Genomic DNA, 18,949 nt, shown 5'->3' on the forward strand with positions numbered 1-18,949 from the left:
GGAAATTCAGGAGAACAGTAAAGTACAGCACGGCTGACATAAAGGAAGGCATGAGTGTGTGCATGTATGTACAAGGGATGATGTGTGATGCTGAGGGTTGAAATCAACATATAACTGAGATTCAGAGGAGCGTGAGGCCGGGTAGGGTTCAGAACATTACCTACAAGGTCATTGAGTTCATTTCCATACACAATGGGTTTACACTAAAGTTTTTACACTAACTTACTTTAATAACCTTCCTAACATAGCTTGACATTAAAAGAAATATTAAAGGATTATTCCACTTTCATTAAAAAAATCCAGATAATTTACTCACCCCCACAACACCCAAGATGTTCATGTCTTTCTTTGTTCAGTCGAGAAGAAATTAAGTTTTTTAAAGAAAACATTCCAGATTTTTCCCAGACTTTAGTGGACCTCAACAGTTTACAGTTTCAGTGCATCTTTAAAGGCCTCAAACTAAGGCATTAAGGTCTTATCTAGCAAAAAAAATTGTCATTTTCGCCAAAAAATAAATAACTTCCCATCTTGCACTACTCGCGTGACGTGCCAGCGTGACCTTACATTTTACCCAATCACATGGAAAGGTCACACATGACGTATGTGAAACTACCGCTCCAGTGTGGAGAAAGAGGAGCGTTCAGACATTGTTGTATGTGTAATCATACAAATTAATGTCTTTGTGTCAGTTTATGGTTTAAAATAGTCCGCAAATGTGTGTTTCACATATGTAACATGTGACCTTTCCAAGTGACTACGTATAACATGGGGTCGTGCTGGCGCATCAGACGACTAGTGTAAGACAGGAAGTTGTGGTTTAAATGTACACACACACACACACACACACACACACACACACACACACACACACACACACACACACACACACATAATTTTTTTGCGAAAACGACAATGGTTTCGCTAGATAAGACCCTTGTGCCTCAGTTGGGATTGTTTAAAGCCATTTGAAGCTGCATTGAAACTGCAAACCGTTGATGTCCACAAAAATCCACTACATGGAGAAAAAAACATTTATTTTCCATTAAACAAAGAAAGACATAAGGGAGATTCTCGCGAAATTAGACTTATGAGGTGTCATGAAACATTTTGATAATAAAAGTAAATGCTATCAAAATAAGAAGCATACAATTACAAACATCTCTTTACGTACTATTATGCACATGATTTCAAATGACATCATACAAACCAAGCGTGCCGCACAAACCCTGAAAAGTGAAGCCAAAACGTCTCGATCGCCCCCCAGTGACTGGTCCCAGTATAGGTCATAAAGCCCGCCTCCCCATGTTATTCAATGGGACTTGAGACCAACTAAAAATTTAATTACACTTCAAATATCTTTTTTCAGAAGCTGGTTTCTGCCATTTACTGTAGTTTTTATCACGCTGATGTAAATTCAAATGTTTGTTTTTAAAATAAGTTTGTGTTTAGTTGGTTATTTAATGATATAAAAACGGTGGTGTCACGTCATGATTGACAGCTGTGATATCGTGTGATATGCGCAATCTGCGAGATCTTGATTTCGCGGCTTTACTTCCTGCTCACTACTGCGCAGGACTGGTCCCGAAATCGCTACTGCGCAGACTCAAGACCCAAGATGTCAGCACCATATCGGGACACTGGCGGCTTCACTTTTCACCAATAGAAGAGAGTGAACAGGCGTCGTCCATCTTTTTTTACAGTCTATGATACAAACCAATTTTGTTGTTTTTTCCACATTTAAGAGGAAAATGTTCATTACCGCAATGTGTTCATGACTGGATTTGGGTTATTTGACATGGAAATATTTATAATTAAAAAATCTAAAAAATAAAAAGCTTCAGTGCATGTTATACTATAAACATTTACAGTAAAGAAACATGTGGTATTTGGTGATCATTGGTAAATGTAGAGACAATAATAAGGAATATAAATGTGTCCAAGAAAAATGTTCTCATCCTCCGCAACAATTCTCAATCATTGTTTAAGCGCTCAAGAACTAACATTTTAATAACAAAAATTGTTGGAAGGGACATAATTGACTGTGACACTAAAGATGGCTACTAGGTAGCAGTTCTTCTTTTTTTCTCTCCAAATAAAAGTTTAAAATTTGTTTGTCATAGTACCTACACAACTTTTTAGTTCTCATTACCAAAACATGAGTTTGTAAATGCATATATTTAATGTAATATTACGTTGCGGTAATGACAATTTTTGATAATGATAATCTAAAAAAAAAATATTTATATAGGAAATATTTTAAAAAATCCTCTAAAAAAATAATGGTTATAGTAAGTTCAGACCTTAATCTTATATGTGCAACAAAAAATGGCTTCAAGGACTTTTTTAAAAAAATCTGATGCTGGACACCTTCTAAGTCTGGATTTTGTGAGAATCACCCATAAACATACCGGATGACATGGGGGTGAGCAAACTATCAGACCTTTCCATAAAAGTGAAGTAATCCTTTAAGCTAAATATATCATATGCTGTGAATTATGGGAAATATAAAACCACGGTAAACAACTGATGTCTAATGAGTTTCATTTATAACTGTTTTCATTTGTGAAACTGCATGTTGAACCACCAGGGAACCATGTGCCCATTATGTTGATCGAATACCCATCGACTTCACCAGAATGTAATTAACTAATACATTAATGTAATGAAATGAGAGGAACTCACAAATGAAAAACAGAATAATAACAGATATCTAGAAGCTGTAGGTTGAACACAGTGGTTTACTGTATATGATATGCTTCACAGAAACGTTTGAAGCCTGACAGGAAAATAAATAATAGTTACATATTTACAGGTCTAGCAAAGACACAAATTAGTGTTGTGGGATATGTCCCATAGTGAGATCGTCTTATCGTCCCTTACTCTTAAGACAACACTGTCTCCTGCAAAGTTAAGCCCATAAACTCTCTCATGTGAGGAAAAGCATGCAATGCACATGTTAATGTGAAACTATGATGATAATAATAATAACTTAAAACTACAATTTATAGTGTTTCAGTTTTAGAAAGCAATTAGTCCAAGGGCGGTACGTTAAACTAGTTGCTCTTTTGATACTCAGAAGAATATGTTTACGTCATTATGTCATATCACTCACACAACATGCACAGGGCTGTCAGACACAGATGTAAAGCAGTGCCGCATTAATCCTAAAGATGCAACGCTGGAAAAATCTCTCCAGACGCAGTGTCATAAGTTTGTCAGTGCAGTAGGTCAGTTTGCCCATTAAGCTGTCTTTAATTATTTATCATTCAGCTGTTTAAACACCAGACAAGACTGACTCATTTTACCCCAGAGCAAAGTTGTAGATATAACAAATTAGAGCATGTCGAGCTGAAAGCTATCTCTACAGACCATCAAAGCAGCTTATGTGTCTAAAACATTTAAATCCTTGACTTTAGGAAATAATTTGATCTGTGAGTCATTCATCTAATCAACACTGAATCCTTTCATTTGAGAACAGATTGATATTATGTCTGAAGATGCATACATAATAAATCAAAATCACACGAACAAAAGTGCATTATGGTCACATATCAGTATTGCTGTGATTCAACCACAGGCATGAGGACATCATTTTGTTTAATTTAGTGTGAAAGAACCAAATGCAACAAGTTTTTATGGAAGAAATGATGTGAATAAAATAGACAGATTAGATAAATTTCAGCATAATCACTCTGGGATTTCCATTTCTAGTTCCCTGTCCACAGTTTGAATGCTCACTGGTTAAAGAAACCAATCCCTGAGCAATCACAAAGTGAGAAAAAAACAACGTTTCAACCTTCAGAAAAACTGCTCCACGCTTCAGGCAAAACCTGAGAGCTCTTATACACACAGACAAGCGTAGTGACAACAGTAAATCATCACAATGCTGTTCACCTACATATCAGCATGCTTGCAAAACCACTTGACCAATCAAATTAGAGGACTGGAACTAATTGCATAATGAAGTTTGGAGGACTGACTCAGATGCCTGAGTGTCACAAAAAGCATTTGACAATAGTTGAGTTTCCATTCAAACGTTAAGCAAATTAGGTGCGTTTCCATCAAGTTGTACGATCAAATGACGGTGGTATTGATAACCAACAGTAAATTACACAAGACTTGCTTAGATTAGTTACAATTGGGCAAGTTATTAATTTACTAGCAGTGCAACTTGTCATTGCCAAACTGAATGCTGTGCACAGAAGAAGAAATGCAGAGTTTGCTACATCAGAATTAATTCAGCAAATGCGTTTCCATCTCCCATTATACGCATTTACTTTTTATCACATAACTCAAAAACCACCTCACGTGATCGTAAAAACTTTTACTCTTAATTTTAATTTCAAATTTGGTGTTTTCATCACTCATTTGTTATGTGATACTTCAAAATGTGCATGAATTCAGTGTGATGGAAACCCAGATAATGACATACGTATGTACAAACTTGAAACCTGAATATCACAACATATCCTCCAACCCATACGATTGGTTTGGTCGTTTGTCCATTTCACCAAATACGACTAGATGCATTTACTAAATTAGCGCCTCTACCAGCAGCAGGTGAAACTTAATATATTAGGGTATGAAATGATATTTTGGAGTACAATTTTGCTATGATGACATGTACAGAGATAATAATAAATAATGTACCCATGTAACAAAGAAAAGATAACGAAGAAAAGATGTCATTCAAAAACTGCCGCCAGAGAAGCGATGCTACGTCATTTATGATTGTGAAAAGGCATTGGCTTTTGTGTGTTTCGTGACCGATTGCATCATTACATTAGCTAAGAATGTGAAGCGCTATTGACTCTTGTGACCGACTACGTCATGCTGGTTTATGTTTGAATGAGATCTGACTGTGCATTCTTCATATAAAGTAATTGTATGGCTACAGTTCGCAAGGTTTGCAACGCGAATGGTTTGTAATACTTTTATACTGTCTTATGCATTAAATACTTGACTGTACTTTTACTTGCGTATTGTGTTTTATATGTTTGAGAAGTGGTTGGGTTTAGGGTAAGTGTGAGGGTGGGGTTAGATGCTCCAAAATATCTTTAAAACCATACATTTTTATGAAACCATTTCTACATTTACAAATTCTTCAAATTAAATGTCTAATCTGATGTATAAGGCAAAAAACTTAAAATGTAACAACAGGTTATGTCTTAATACGTCACTTTACGTCGTAATAAGGTGCTTGCACAAACGACTTATGAGGTCATTATTTTTTGGAGGACATCAACACTGTAACAATACTAATATAGGATAGTTAGTATTTTTGCATTTCATTTGGTGATGCTAGTGGAGAAGAATCGACACATTACAGGTTAAATATACAAATAGGTAACAGGATCTGTTAACCAACAACACGAGATTACAGATATTTTATGCTATTACATATTTTGGTAACGCTTTATAATAATGGTCCATGAATCACGATGAATTAGTTACTTAAATATAAACTAATGCTGAGTTAAGGCATGTACTAAACATAAACTAATGAAGAGTCATCATCATTAACTACAACATGACTCATGACTCAACACATGAATTCATCATTAGTTTATGTATTAATTAACAATGAAAAACAAGTCATTTTGAACGTAATGATGACTCTTCATTAGTTTATTAGTACATGCATTAACTCAGCATTAGTTCATGTTTAAGTAAAAATACATTATATTTTTTATACCACTGGTCTGTTGAATGCTGCATTCTGATTGGCTAAGAAATGTTCTATGGGTGTTGATTATTTTTCTGTAAACCGCACACCTAACTTGTCAAATGTCTTAAAAATAGGCACCAGAGCAATGTTTGTGGTAACTGTGGTATAAGCAGAATAATTGACTCCGGTCCTTTTGAATTATTTAAAAATAATGCACACCTGCGGCTTCGCGTCGTGCTGCATTACCACCTTGGTGTGCATTATTTTCTTATAATTCAATGGCCCGTCGTCAATTATTCCTTACATATTTCATTATGATTCATAGACCCTTATTTTAAAGTGTAACCCATATATTTGTATCCTATATGTAGACTTTCCATCACTGCTAAGAGTGAATGTTTATAATTGTCAAGACAATGTAAAGTAAATGTTGAAATTGTTAGCAGTGGATGATAATAAAACCGGCAAATGTGAAAATCCAGGCCAATTAAGCCTGATTCATTATACAATAGAAAGTCAAAATGTTTCAAAAGGTCTTATTCCCATCATTTCTCAGTCCAGATATTTATTACGCTTTTGAGTCGTAGCACAATATCCCAGTTTAACAACAATTTATTCACACTCTGTCAGGATTATCGCTGGAAATGTTTTTCTTTTTGCCAATTAACGTTACATATTCCTTTACCCTGATACAAACAGCACTGCTCATCTACTGTTGGTGTTTTGACATTAATGCTTTTGCTACATTAATATTTCTGACAAACGCTGCCAGTTTGCGAAGATACGAAAAACGTTGCTTTCCATTATTCAACAAGTGAGGTAAAATAAAAGTATTTATAACGTATCCCTGCATTTACTCTTTTACTTGTTTTATAGATGGACACCGCAAAAAGTTAGATAAATAAAGATTTGAAAGCAAAAGAGTTTTCATGGATTGGTTATCAGTGTCACCGGTATAAAATGAGGCTTACATAAAGCCTAACCTCAGAGGTGAGTAAATTATAAATGTTTATATTGTGTCCAAACTTTGGATCACTTATTTCCAATCGAAAACCTTGATGCGTTTGGAGGAGTGCCTGAGGTCGTCCTTACATCTCACTGCTTGAGAAGATAAACAACTCAGAGCGATCAAAAGAAAGTTGAATAAAATTACAGATACATCTTCAAGGTAAAGATCAGAAACATTTACCTCGGCAAACATTATATATCCTTGAGGTTAGATGCAAAACATCCAGGAGAGCAGATCAGCATGCTTTATAACAGCAGCGACAGGCCTAGAGCAACTATAACCACATTTACTGTCCTAATGCCTATTTTCAGTCAAGAGGATTATTCATTTCACCATCATCTAAAGTTTTGTTAGTGTTGCTTGACTTGCATCTTCTGTTCAGATATTCTCAGCTGTGAAAAGGCTATATTTTATTGTTACGGTGACCCAAACCAATCGATTTTTTAACTAAATGATCTAAACTCCACTGAGATATCTGAAAGCCGAGAACTCTCTTTCAGTCGTCACCTTCAACACTTAAGTTTCGAGTATGAACAATTTACACTTTGAATTGAAAGCAAAAGTTCAGGGTCTCAAAGTGAAAGAAAGCAGATTTATATAAATCTAACGTTTTATCACCAGTGACAGCTGGTACATATGGTACAGGCGCTCATGATACTTCACAGCAAGAGACAAGATGAGGTTTGACTGAAAAGCATTTAATAATCCTGGAGTCCCATGAGACACTTTAAGCACCGTTAATGAAATAAACGTGTCCATCCGGCTGTTCCTCTTAAAGAAACGGCATCACTGTCAACACACACATGTACACACAAAATACGCATGGTATATACAGTACAGCATATTCACATTATGTTCTTAAGGCTTGACAGTAAGAGAGAAGTGCTTGTTACAAATCAACTTTAGTGCAATTTGATGACATTTCTCGTCGTGAATGTTGATCTGTGTTTAAATCCCTGTGTCAAAGAGCTGAACTATAACTTCTTATTGCGATGAGGGTTAGGGTTACGGCACACTCCTTACGGCATTGTTTCTGCCTCTTGTTCACATACAATGCTTTTCATGTATGTTACGGCAATGTTGCTACTGTAGGTCCTCTTTACAGAGCGATCCCAGAACATTTACGGGATTTTCATTTCCATAAAATTTTCAATTTTACAGAAATTTTCTGGGACTAAAGTGCTGTGTGAATGAGGTTATAAAGAAGCATTTTAGAGACGCCATGAACTGTCAGAAGTTGAGTCTTGATCATTTTGGAAGAGAACAACTGAAATGCTTGACGCCTTTGATAAAACAAAGACGCCAACCCTTTGTTCCACTAAAAATGAATCACAAGGCTAAAACACAAAAAAGACGGCAGTTCATCCAGGGTCATTTCGTTTCAAACTTCTCGTACGCTGTCAGAAAAATTGTACAGTGTGACAGCTACTCAGTGACAGCTAGGGATATATACATATTATACATCTTTAGTGTTTCCTACACATTGTCTTTACTTAGGCGTGCATCAAATTTTCTTATCTCTTTCGTGATATTGCCACTCTTTCATTATGACATTTTGCGTGTGAGCACGTCGTGTCTCTCCCAATGAGTTTGGTGTGCGTTTGCTGGCTCTGTTTTTCAATGCATTGGGTGTGACAGATGTGTATGCATTAGATGTCTTCACAGGACCGGTGCGGTTCCGGGTCTATATTTGAAATGGTCCGGGTCTGATTAACATTGTGTGTAAAAGTCGATCGGAGAACAGCCATGATTACAGTCAGTCAGGGCTAACGCGCTAAAGCTTATGTGCATTTTCAAGTGTGCCTCTGGTTTCTATGGCGATAATAATAAAAGTCATAATCACATGCTGTACTTTCTTTCTCCCATTTAAAAAAATTTATTTTTGTATCTAAAAAGTTTGCTCAGAGAGCACAGACATGGTAGCAAAAAAGCAATGCTAATGTCAAGCCCATTGAACTGAACGAGCAAAGCTCCAGCTGACTCAAACGCAAAGCTGTAATATAAAGTATTAGTAGACTTCTAAATCTGAAATAATTGCGCAGCTTTTGCACGCTCAAGTTTGTTATTTCAAATGTAGGCGCGTGGTATGCACACTCATTATGAAAGCGACACGGTCGCGACACGCTTGTTTTTTCCAGGCGCGTCCGCACCGCATCGAGTTAAAAACATTTCAACTTTTCAGAATGCTGCAAGTGCACCACAGGTCATGTGACATGAACCAACCAACGGTCCATTTGTTGTGCGGTTTTAGTCGCGAAATGTGAACCTCCCCTAAAACGGTCCCATTTACATATTTACACACATCTCTAGACCTAATTGTAATCTATAGACCTACATTAATATACTATACACATTATTGTATTCAATAGAGTTTGATAAAAGGGGTCATCTTATTTTTTTTAGTATTGCTTTAGTATTTAAGTATTGCTTTATATATCAGTGCAATGGCAAAGAAAGTTTGGGGTGCTTGGATTTATGAAATATAATGCCAAATTAATATAAATGTTCAATAAATCTAAATATTGTGTTGTGTCACACACAGTTGTTTATAACGCGTATGGTAAACCATTTTTTCTCAGTGTGTAATGATTGCCTTTTTCACCGGCTACCAGCACAAGTATATTTCATACCTGTGGGAAACACTGTACATATATATTATATATGTATATATTACTGCACCAAGCTACAATGTTGCTAGGCAACTGCAAACAGCCTACTCTCAGAAATAAAGGTACAAAAGCTGTCATTTGGGCAGAACCCTTTCATAGTGTACACCTAAATGGTGCATATTAGTACCTTAAAGGTATCTGTACCTACATATTAGGACCTTTTGAAAGGGTGCCAGCACAAGTGACGGCTTTTGTACTTTTTCAAATAGGGTACAGTTACAACTATGTGACTTTGTGAAAGCACTATGCATTTCAGATAATTATTATTAATAACTAAAAATATTTTATAAGAAATGAATCCTTCCATGCACATTTGAAACTTCACACATTACTGGGTGGAAATGTTAAAACCTCAGCTGTGCTGAATGTAAAATGATGTGGGATAAATGAGGAAGATGGCAGCGTGTATGATCAACCCTGACAGGCTTTCAGATCATCTCAATGTCTGGAGAGGCTGCAGGCGGGGCGCTCTCCCTCTTATGGAGATGACATCACACGTGTGACCTCTAGCTGGAGGAAATAACCTGTAACCTCTGCTCATCTGTGACATGGGGGGGCAGATATCTCCAAATGAATGGACCGAGTTATAAAGGTGAGTCTTAAATTTCATTGTAAATATTTTTGCGTGTGCCTCTGCTTTTTTACAAGATGTAACTTTTTATTTCCCAACATGCTAGATGTTACTGTTTACTACATTCTTTATACTTTTGTTATTGTTGCCAATTTAAATAATGTGTTATGTGTGTACTTCACTATCTTGAACTATGAGGTTGTTTCATGTGGTTTGTACAATAATAAGAAACCCGCATGGTAAGCTGAATATATACTGTAAGACATATATTGTTTTCTTCTGTGCATTAAAATGACTGTGAGCAAATAATATACAAAAATACACAATATAAAAGAGACCTATTCGTTTTCAAAATGACTAAAGCATGCAAGCATGGACCAATTACCTGCACACCATAAAAACAGCCATGTTTTAACACAAAACATAAGCGACACAAGATGCATGACCAACCTACATCGTCATCTTTTATATCAACTCTATATACAAAAAATACAAAATAATCCATGCATTTGAGGTATGACATGCAAAACACAAAATGTTTTTGCCATCATTGCCAAGCCATTAGTATTTTCTGAAAGTGGGTGACCCTAATCGGACAGTGTCATGGTAACAGTGATGCACTAACCCAGTGGTCTCCAACATGGTGCACACGGGCACTCACACAAGTCTGTGAGTTGCCCGCCAAAGCCTTTTATGTATGTTAACATTCGAAACAATGATAAAACATATCAACAAGTAAAACAAAATAAAATCATCAAGTTAAAGAACAAAGTTTTGAGTAGACTACATCAAAAAAGCCCTCCAGATTGTTTTATCCATTATGGTAGCCCTTGCTCACAAAAAGGTTGGAGACCCAATAAAAACCCTCAGTTGATGTCTTGGATGTGGATTTATTTATGGTCCAGTAATGATGGACTGTAACTGCTGGAATCAATATGTTTTTTCTATAAACTAAACATACAAGCTATAAATATTGACATCAATAACGATGACCACTTTAAGACAAAACAGAAATTAGTGCCTAAAATAAAATACTACAACATTAATGGCATGCTTGATGGCAAATAACCAAAGAAGACATACAAGCTTTGATCCAAAAACTAAAAAGTTTTTTAAATCAAAATATTTCTAAAAAAGTTCTTTAAAGGTGCAGTGTGTAAATTTTAGAAAGATCTAATAACAGAAATGCAATATAATCTACATAACTATATTATCAGTTGTGTATAAAGACCTTACATAATGAACTGTATTATTTTTATCTACATACACCGCGGGTCCCATTACATGGAAGTCGCCATTTTGTGCCACCATGTTTCTACAGTAGCCCTAAACAGACAAACTGCTCTACAGAGCGTGCTTTGTCAACATTTTATTTTGTCTTAGACAAAGACATGTTTGTCCTGTGGCGGCTACCGTAGCTTCTCTATCCGTTTCGGTAAACGGTGGACTGAGCCGTTGGTTGCAATTCACAATCTCACTGCTAGATGCCTTTAAAGGCGGAGTCCATGAGGTTTGAAATCCAATGTTGATATTTGAAATCACCTAAACAAACACGCCCCTACCCCAATAGAATCTGGACCTTCTGTTGATAGACCCGCCCCACACATACGCAATCAGGCATTATATTGGATTTGATTGAGTATCAGTTTGTTTTTGTAGACGGCGCGTCTAATTTTCCAAAGCGTTTTTCAAACATCGTGGACTCCGCCTTTAACAGGTAGGTAGCAAAACCACACTTTCTAGTTGTAAAAGACACCTTCTTGTGATCAATGCATGTATTCATCAGAGATAAAGTAACATCAGAATATAATGTGCTTGATGAAAATGGTACAATCCGGTCATATCTTATTTTCTATTTTCAATGCAGTGGACTGTGTTATACACACCTGTGTGAAGGACCAAATGTAGGAGTTTTATTTTCTTTGCACAACATTTAAAAACCCTTTTATATGCCATTGCTGTGCACAATTTACATTCTTATATAAATACAGGTCCATAGTCAACTTTATCTTTTAATGTTCACATGAAAATAAATCTGTTTGTATTCAACCTTGATATTTCACTTACGTCTAGCCCAGAAAGCTCATTAGAAAGAGAAGTGCAGAGAGAAACCGCACAGAAATGTCTGTCTGTGTGACTGAGCGATGTGTTATTCCCGCATCAGTGTTGAGTCACTCACAGGCCTGAGTGTCTGTGTGGGCAGTGTAGGAACAGCGTTCTCCTCTGTCTAAACCCTCTTCTGATGATAACCAAAAACCACCAGCTGTGCTAGTCCTGACAAGCTTGTAAGCACTGAGAAATCAACCTCTTTGCTTTGTTTACTCAAACCAAGGTTATTTGTGAGCGGGTGACTAATGTAACTTTGTTCTGCCTCGTTTCTTACGATTTCTACACGTTCAGTCATCTCTGATTGCGAATTGAACCGTTTTACTAACACATTCAATGCTTCTTATAATCATGAATGAGTCTTATAATCATCTCCGGTGATGTGCCCTAAAAGTTACTATTTAAAAAAGAAAGCCAATTGGGAATAAGCCAATCCGGTCCTTTTCAAAACGAAAACCATTTAAAAGATTTTAAAAAATGCTTCCGCCCTATACCTGCATCCTGAACTTTAAATGTTTCATTCACAATGGTACCAAATGTTCAGATTCACACGAGTTTTGGATATTGCAGAGAGATAACTGTTATATAACTGGACCAATTGGACTGTGAACACTATGAGACTTTTTTGCTGTAAGTTTACTTCGAAACAGTAGATATGGGGCACACTGCAAAACTTTCCTTCAGTAGTTATCTCTTTCCAAAGACAGAAGATCAATATCTAAACACACATCCACAAAGTAACACCAAGTGTGCCAAGATAGTTTGGATTACGATAACTTACTAGCCAACAACAAAACTCCAGCATTCGTTACAACCTTGTTCACAAGAAACTAATTTGCAGAGAAATAGTTCAAAGCCACACGTCTATTCCACGTGAACACAACCTTTCATGTTTGTGCCAACCTGTGCCAAGCCTAACCCGCCCAGGTTGCATTATATAATATAATTCAGAACGCAGCCAGCTGGATTCTGGTTAACGTATTTAGTAGGACTCTGAACAAAGACATCATCATCATTTCTCTTTGGCATTGGACACAGAAAGATGTTCTCATTTGCTAAAAATAACTGCAATGGCTGTCTGAGCACTGCCTATATAATAACAATACCTCAGAAGCCCAGTGGAAATGTTTTGCAAAATGTCTTAAATGTACGATTATAAAGAAAAGTGATTCTCATGCAATACAATCAATACAAAGTGCTCCTTTGGCAAAATTTGGGGGAAATGATCTAGTGTCTTTTGAGCATGTGAGCAAACCAAAATTATTTACAAAAACATCATTACATTAGATAAAATCATTTATATGATTATATCTATTATATAGAAGAATACCAGACATACAAAAATACTTAAAACATCTAAATATGTAGGTAGGTCACTTTAGAGAAAATTAGGGCAACCAGCTTGACTTAGTAAGTCACAATGCCTACAAAAGTGGAGAACTTAACACAGTTTGGATTCTGGTTTGATGATGCACAAACAGCCAACATTAAAGTCAGTGTTTCATCTGCATTATAAACACTGAATCATCGGATGGGCTCATGACCAAGCTGTCTGCGTTTAACATAAACCAAGCCAAACCATAAATACGAGAATCTAAAGTGGACTTGCATGTTGAATGTAATCGGCAATATGTAAGAAACACAGGAGAAAAATGGACTGAGATATTTACCGCATTATGCGTCTGCGTCTGTCCAATTAGGATCAGAATGTTGGAGCAGATGATTGAAAGGCAGAAATTGATCAGAATAATTGATCTCTCAGACCTGATGTACCTGAAAATAAAATATAACATAATATATAGACATAAGTTATAAAAACAACTGGATTCCCGCAATGGTATTATTACCCACTGTTTATTTACGCACTTACCTCCACAGAACAGCGTACACCACTGCCAGTGTGATCAAGGCCAGACAGGACAGACCACATCCCACTATGAGCGTCACAGATGGGACCCCTGAGTACTCCATAGCCTGGGAATGACACACAAGAGCTGTAGCGAGCCATTTTCAGACCCTTGTACCACTAATAAAAGCCCATTTCACTGCCTCGTAATAAAGCAAATTAGGGTACGCTTACACTGCAGGTCCATTTATACGACCCAAATTTAGTGGATTTAAGTGGTAGATTTTTTTGTCTGTAATTCAATTCACGTAATGTATTAGCCTCTATGTGCATTGGTCATTATCAACAGGTAAGTGCTTAAGGTCAAAAGCATTATAATAATCCATTATAGATAACAATTTACAGTCTATTTTAATGCAGTTAAAATTACAGTGCAACAGTGTTATTGTATGTAGACCATCGTTTTGGATTTGTCTTCATGCATATATGAAGATCATGCACATATATCAAGATCCTTATGTCATAATTATTAGAATATGAGACTTCAGCCAGGATTTCACAGACAGGGTCATGTATATAAATCAACCATTTTTGGCATTTGTATTGGGTGTACAGGCCACAACTTATTAATACGTACGTATGCCTTTTCTCCAGAAATTCACCAATCCAACAGAATTCACAAGTCATTGTGACATATTAGCTGTGCATTGAAATGATAGCATTTATCAAACTTTGCTCCTGCTGCATCACGAAGATGCACACAACACACAGGAGCCATTAATTCAATACCTGGTCACATGGGCAGAGAAAAAATGGCCGCCTCTTACTCTATAATGTAAAACAGAGACGTATAGCTGTCTATGGAGTAAATCACCTGATTGTAAATCTATGAATCTTACTGGTGAAGCAGATTATCTGTAAATTCTGAAATGAGAGTGCTTTAAGCAACATACAAGAAATGTAAAATGGAAATTAAGATTTATCAGTCTATATGATCTACTGTAATCTTAATGTACATCGTTTTGTAGGGGTGGGGGGGGACTTTGATGAGATGAAGCCATTATTGCAAATCCATAATGCATGTGCACAATCCATAGTCTAAAAAAACATATGCATATTATTTCAACACCACCAAGAATACATTTTTCTTAATGCAAACATCACTCATATGCTTACATTTATACATAAATGCTTTATGGCGAACAGTTACACGCAGGAGAGTCTGTGCTTGCGTAGGTCCATCACATTCAGACATGACAAGATCACGTATTGAAACATCAGCACACTTGAATCAACACAGCATCTCCAATACTTACTATTTCTCTAGGTTGTTGAGCCAAAATGGCGAAGGTAGATACCCGATCACATAAGCATTTGGTGTGGGATGCATCGGTGAGCACAGTTCTGCATCCTTTAGAGCTCCAGCTACCCCACGAATCGTTCCTACACAACACAGACAAGATGTATTCGCTTAACAAGCTTGTATTCCTCTTAATCCTCAGCAAGAAGCACTCAATCTCATCCACTCCTGAGGAAAGTGAACGCGACGCGACTGTCCAGCGCTGTGGTACTGAAACACTCACTCCTCACAGACACACTCGCGCCACAAACAACATCAACCAGCTTTACCGAACCTACCGAGTCTTTATGCTTCAGGGTTGTCGTTTCGCTATCTATCGGTTTATATTTCCTTTCGCGTTTTTAATTAGCGGTCTTTGGACGCTTTCCTGAGGGAAAAAATCAGCCTGGAAACGGCGGACGGCATCAGATTGATACTCTCTTGCCTCCCGCCTCGCGCTACAGCGGAGGGGGGAGATGCCTCAGAAATAATTCCTCCTTCTCGTTCGTTTATGGTGATGAGAGAAAGTATGCTTGCATTTCTGAGAAAGATGATCCGATTTTGTACTTTTCTATAAGATGGTGTGATTTTCTTGAGACATAAACCTCGAGAAAATGCTAAGGGAATTGTTAACCTCCCCGTGAAAACGGGCTGGATGGTAGAAGCCAATTTCTCCTTCTCCGGCGAGCGGAATGATAGAACAAACATTTCACCTATTTATTAATGCTTACAGTCCTCGGATGATATTGCAGTGCTTAAATCTAAAGATTTGACACTAACAAAGCAGCTCACTTGAGATCTTTTAATAATGCATATACTGGAAAAAAATGATTCTGACCCTAATTAAATTTAACATTATTAAAATTTGCTCATTTAATCGATTGCAAAATTGTTTTTGGTTATTAAAATATTAAGTCATTTTTTAGGCGTATCACATCAACCCTATGTCACGTTTAAATACGTGGGACTATTTCACGTATGGACTAACGTGAAAATGTCACGTTTTGCCGGGTTTGGGCGTGGGCATGACGCGTTTTCTGTTTGTGTCACTTTCACGTTTTGGTTACTCATCTTTTTTGTCCTATTTTCAAACCATTTTCGCTTCGGTTTAGGGTTAGATTTGGTGCTTGTGTTATATGTCACTTTAAGTATTTGTCACTTTAAGTATTGGTTTATAAAAAAAAAAGATACAAGACTTATTCTTTTATATTTAGTGTTGTTTTGATCATAAATTATTACATTGTAAATGCCATTATCCAGGATCTTCAACAGGGGTTCCAGGGACCCTTGGGGTCCATGGTGGTATTACTGTGGGTCCTCTAAATATTGTTTAATTATTATTTTGAGTGAAATTTGGTATCCAACAAAAATGCATTAAAAGTCTAATAATAGAAATGATACATTTTTTTATTATTCAAATGGTTCCCATATAAAATGATTTAAAGCTTGATTCAAATGGTTCCCATATAAAATGATTTTAAACTTGATTCAAATGATGGTTCCCATAAAATTATTTAAAACTTGATTAAAATGGGGGATCCTTCATTTTAATATTGTCAGTAAATTTTAAATGTTATGTAGTATGTTAAGTAAGTATTTGTGTATACAAAAAAAATCATAATTTGTATATTTTGTAACGTAATTGTCATAAAAAATAATGATTTGATACATGTACTGGGGGTCCCTGCTCCTCCTCTTTATTCAATAAGGGGTCTTTGCCCTAAAAAAGTTGAAGACCTCTGTCATAATCAGATTCTGTTAAGTGTTAGTTATGGTTAGCTTGCTAATGTGTGCTGTTGCTGTAGTATAAAAACTTTGTATTTTTTAAATTTATATAGAACTAACATGATTAGTTAATAGTAGCATTCATGAAATTAACAGATTTGATCTCAGAACTTAATTTCATTGTGTGAAGGTAACTAAAACAATTAAGTAACTTCAACTAAATGCATATATTTAAATTAGGATAATTTAATTGCATGCAACCATTTACTTTTAAGAAACTGTAAATAAGTAAACCGATACAGGTTGTTATTTACTCAGCAGATCATGATGCTCAAAATATTTATATGAGAAGCTCTGATATCTTATAACGTCACTAACCACGCCTTTTACAAACTCTTAGCCAACACTGCAGCAGTAATAAATGTTTATAAATAAGTGCAATGATAAACCAGTTGAATGTAACTGCAGCACAATAATGTCTCCAAACGATGCATAACAAATACAGGCTTTTCTGGAGGCTGTATGACATGAAACCTCTTGTAGCCTATGCCTATCCCAGAGGAAGACCACTGAGGATTGTGTGTCTGCACATCTCAATAATTAAACTGCGGGAACGCTCGCTTTCAAGCGTTTTAATTAAGCTTTAAAACTCACTCTTTTTCATCTGCATGGGTTAGACTACACTTTATAATATAACCTTCATTAGCAAGTCAGTCACAGACTTAGACCTACATAGTAACAGATCAGTAGTTCATGCACATTCAAATAAGATTATACATGTAGATATATGAAAAATGTCTTGACATTTATAACCAGTTTAACATATACAAGGTAATGGTCTGTTACCTGTATAGTTCATATATGGCATTACATTTATTACAAGTTCTGGGATGTCGATCTGATCATGGTGTGGATTTTATTTTATATTGTGTTAGATGGAAATATGTGTATAAGCTTTGGCTTTTAAAACAATAAGAAATGGTTTCATTAAAATTGTCAAGTACCGGGTACTTGATTTGTAGTGACGTGTAATAAATTTGCTCTCAGATTAAAAAGTAAAGACCATAAATAACATGTTAAAATGTAAGTTCTTGGCAAAAAGTACAAAACAGATTTTGTAATTTATGTAAAACGTCCAGTGTTTACTTTATGTACAGGTAAATGTGCTAGTGTATAGCTCAGTGGTAGAGCATTGCGTTAGCAGGGCTAAAGGTCATAGGTTTGAACCCAGGGAACACACATACTAATAAAAAATGTATACCGTGTGATGCACTATGAGTCGCTTTGGATTATAGAGACTGTCAAATGCATAAATGTAAATGTAATCATCCACTGCCATGTCTGGTTATAATGGACAAAACAAAAAAGTTCCAAATTTAACTTTTAAACACTCAAAATCAGAAAAAGTCAATTACAGAGACACACATTATACACACAAGATTGTACAAAATATTTCTAAATTGACCTTTGTTTTAGGATCACATTTATCAGCAGATATATGTACAATATAAATAAGATTGGATTGATTTACTCGTGGAAGACGAAGAATGGCTCTGTCCCGTCTAACCGTATCGACAGTAAGCCGATAGAGACTGACTCCAGGCGTTTATTAGGATGTTGTGGGATGGATTGCTGTGGGCTACTGTGTCAGCAAACTCAATTGATGTGATGAACTCAATATGCGGTCAATTCATCCAATCATTGACTATACAAGCAGCTACAGATGCAAAATCACTTTCTTATAATTGAGCGGTGGTATCACGCAAGCTGCAATAGAGTTTACAGGCTTTAATTAAGAATTAAAAAATATATTTTGCATCAACTTTGGTTGTTCCAGTTTAGCTGTATGTATTTTGAGCCGGATGAGAGAGAAATTTATGTTTAGTTTAGCTGCATCTGTTCTCTTTAGCTTTTCCGGTCTGGATGGTGTTTGATAGATACAACGTCTGTGGATAAGTCTGTGGGTGTATGAATTACGCTGGGCTCAAGATAGACTCAGTTTCTAGGCAATTGTAC

The 18,949-nt window shown here is 36.2% G+C and overlaps 1 protein-coding gene across 4 annotated transcripts in view; it reads right to left on the reverse strand.

Annotated features, from left to right (window-relative positions):
* adgrb3 (adhesion G protein-coupled receptor B3) overlaps positions 1–18,949 on the reverse strand; it is a 200,083-nt gene that overhangs the window by 21,598 nt on the left and 159,536 nt on the right. For all 4 annotated transcript variants that reach the window (XM_055169584.2, XM_055169583.2, XM_055169582.2 and 1 more), the window contains 3 exons: positions 15,186–15,312; positions 13,894–13,997; positions 13,694–13,796 (listed from right to left, as the gene is read on the reverse strand). In XM_055169584.2, the coding sequence (XP_055025559.2) occupies positions 13,694–13,796; positions 13,894–13,997; positions 15,186–15,312 (334 nt within the window). The remainder of the gene's footprint in view (positions 1–13,693; positions 13,797–13,893; positions 13,998–15,185; positions 15,313–18,949) is intronic.

Source organism: Misgurnus anguillicaudatus, chromosome 11 (assembly GCF_027580225.2).
Source record: "Misgurnus anguillicaudatus chromosome 11, ASM2758022v2, whole genome shotgun sequence".
NCBI lineage: Eukaryota > Metazoa > Chordata > Actinopteri > Cypriniformes > Cobitidae > Misgurnus > Misgurnus anguillicaudatus.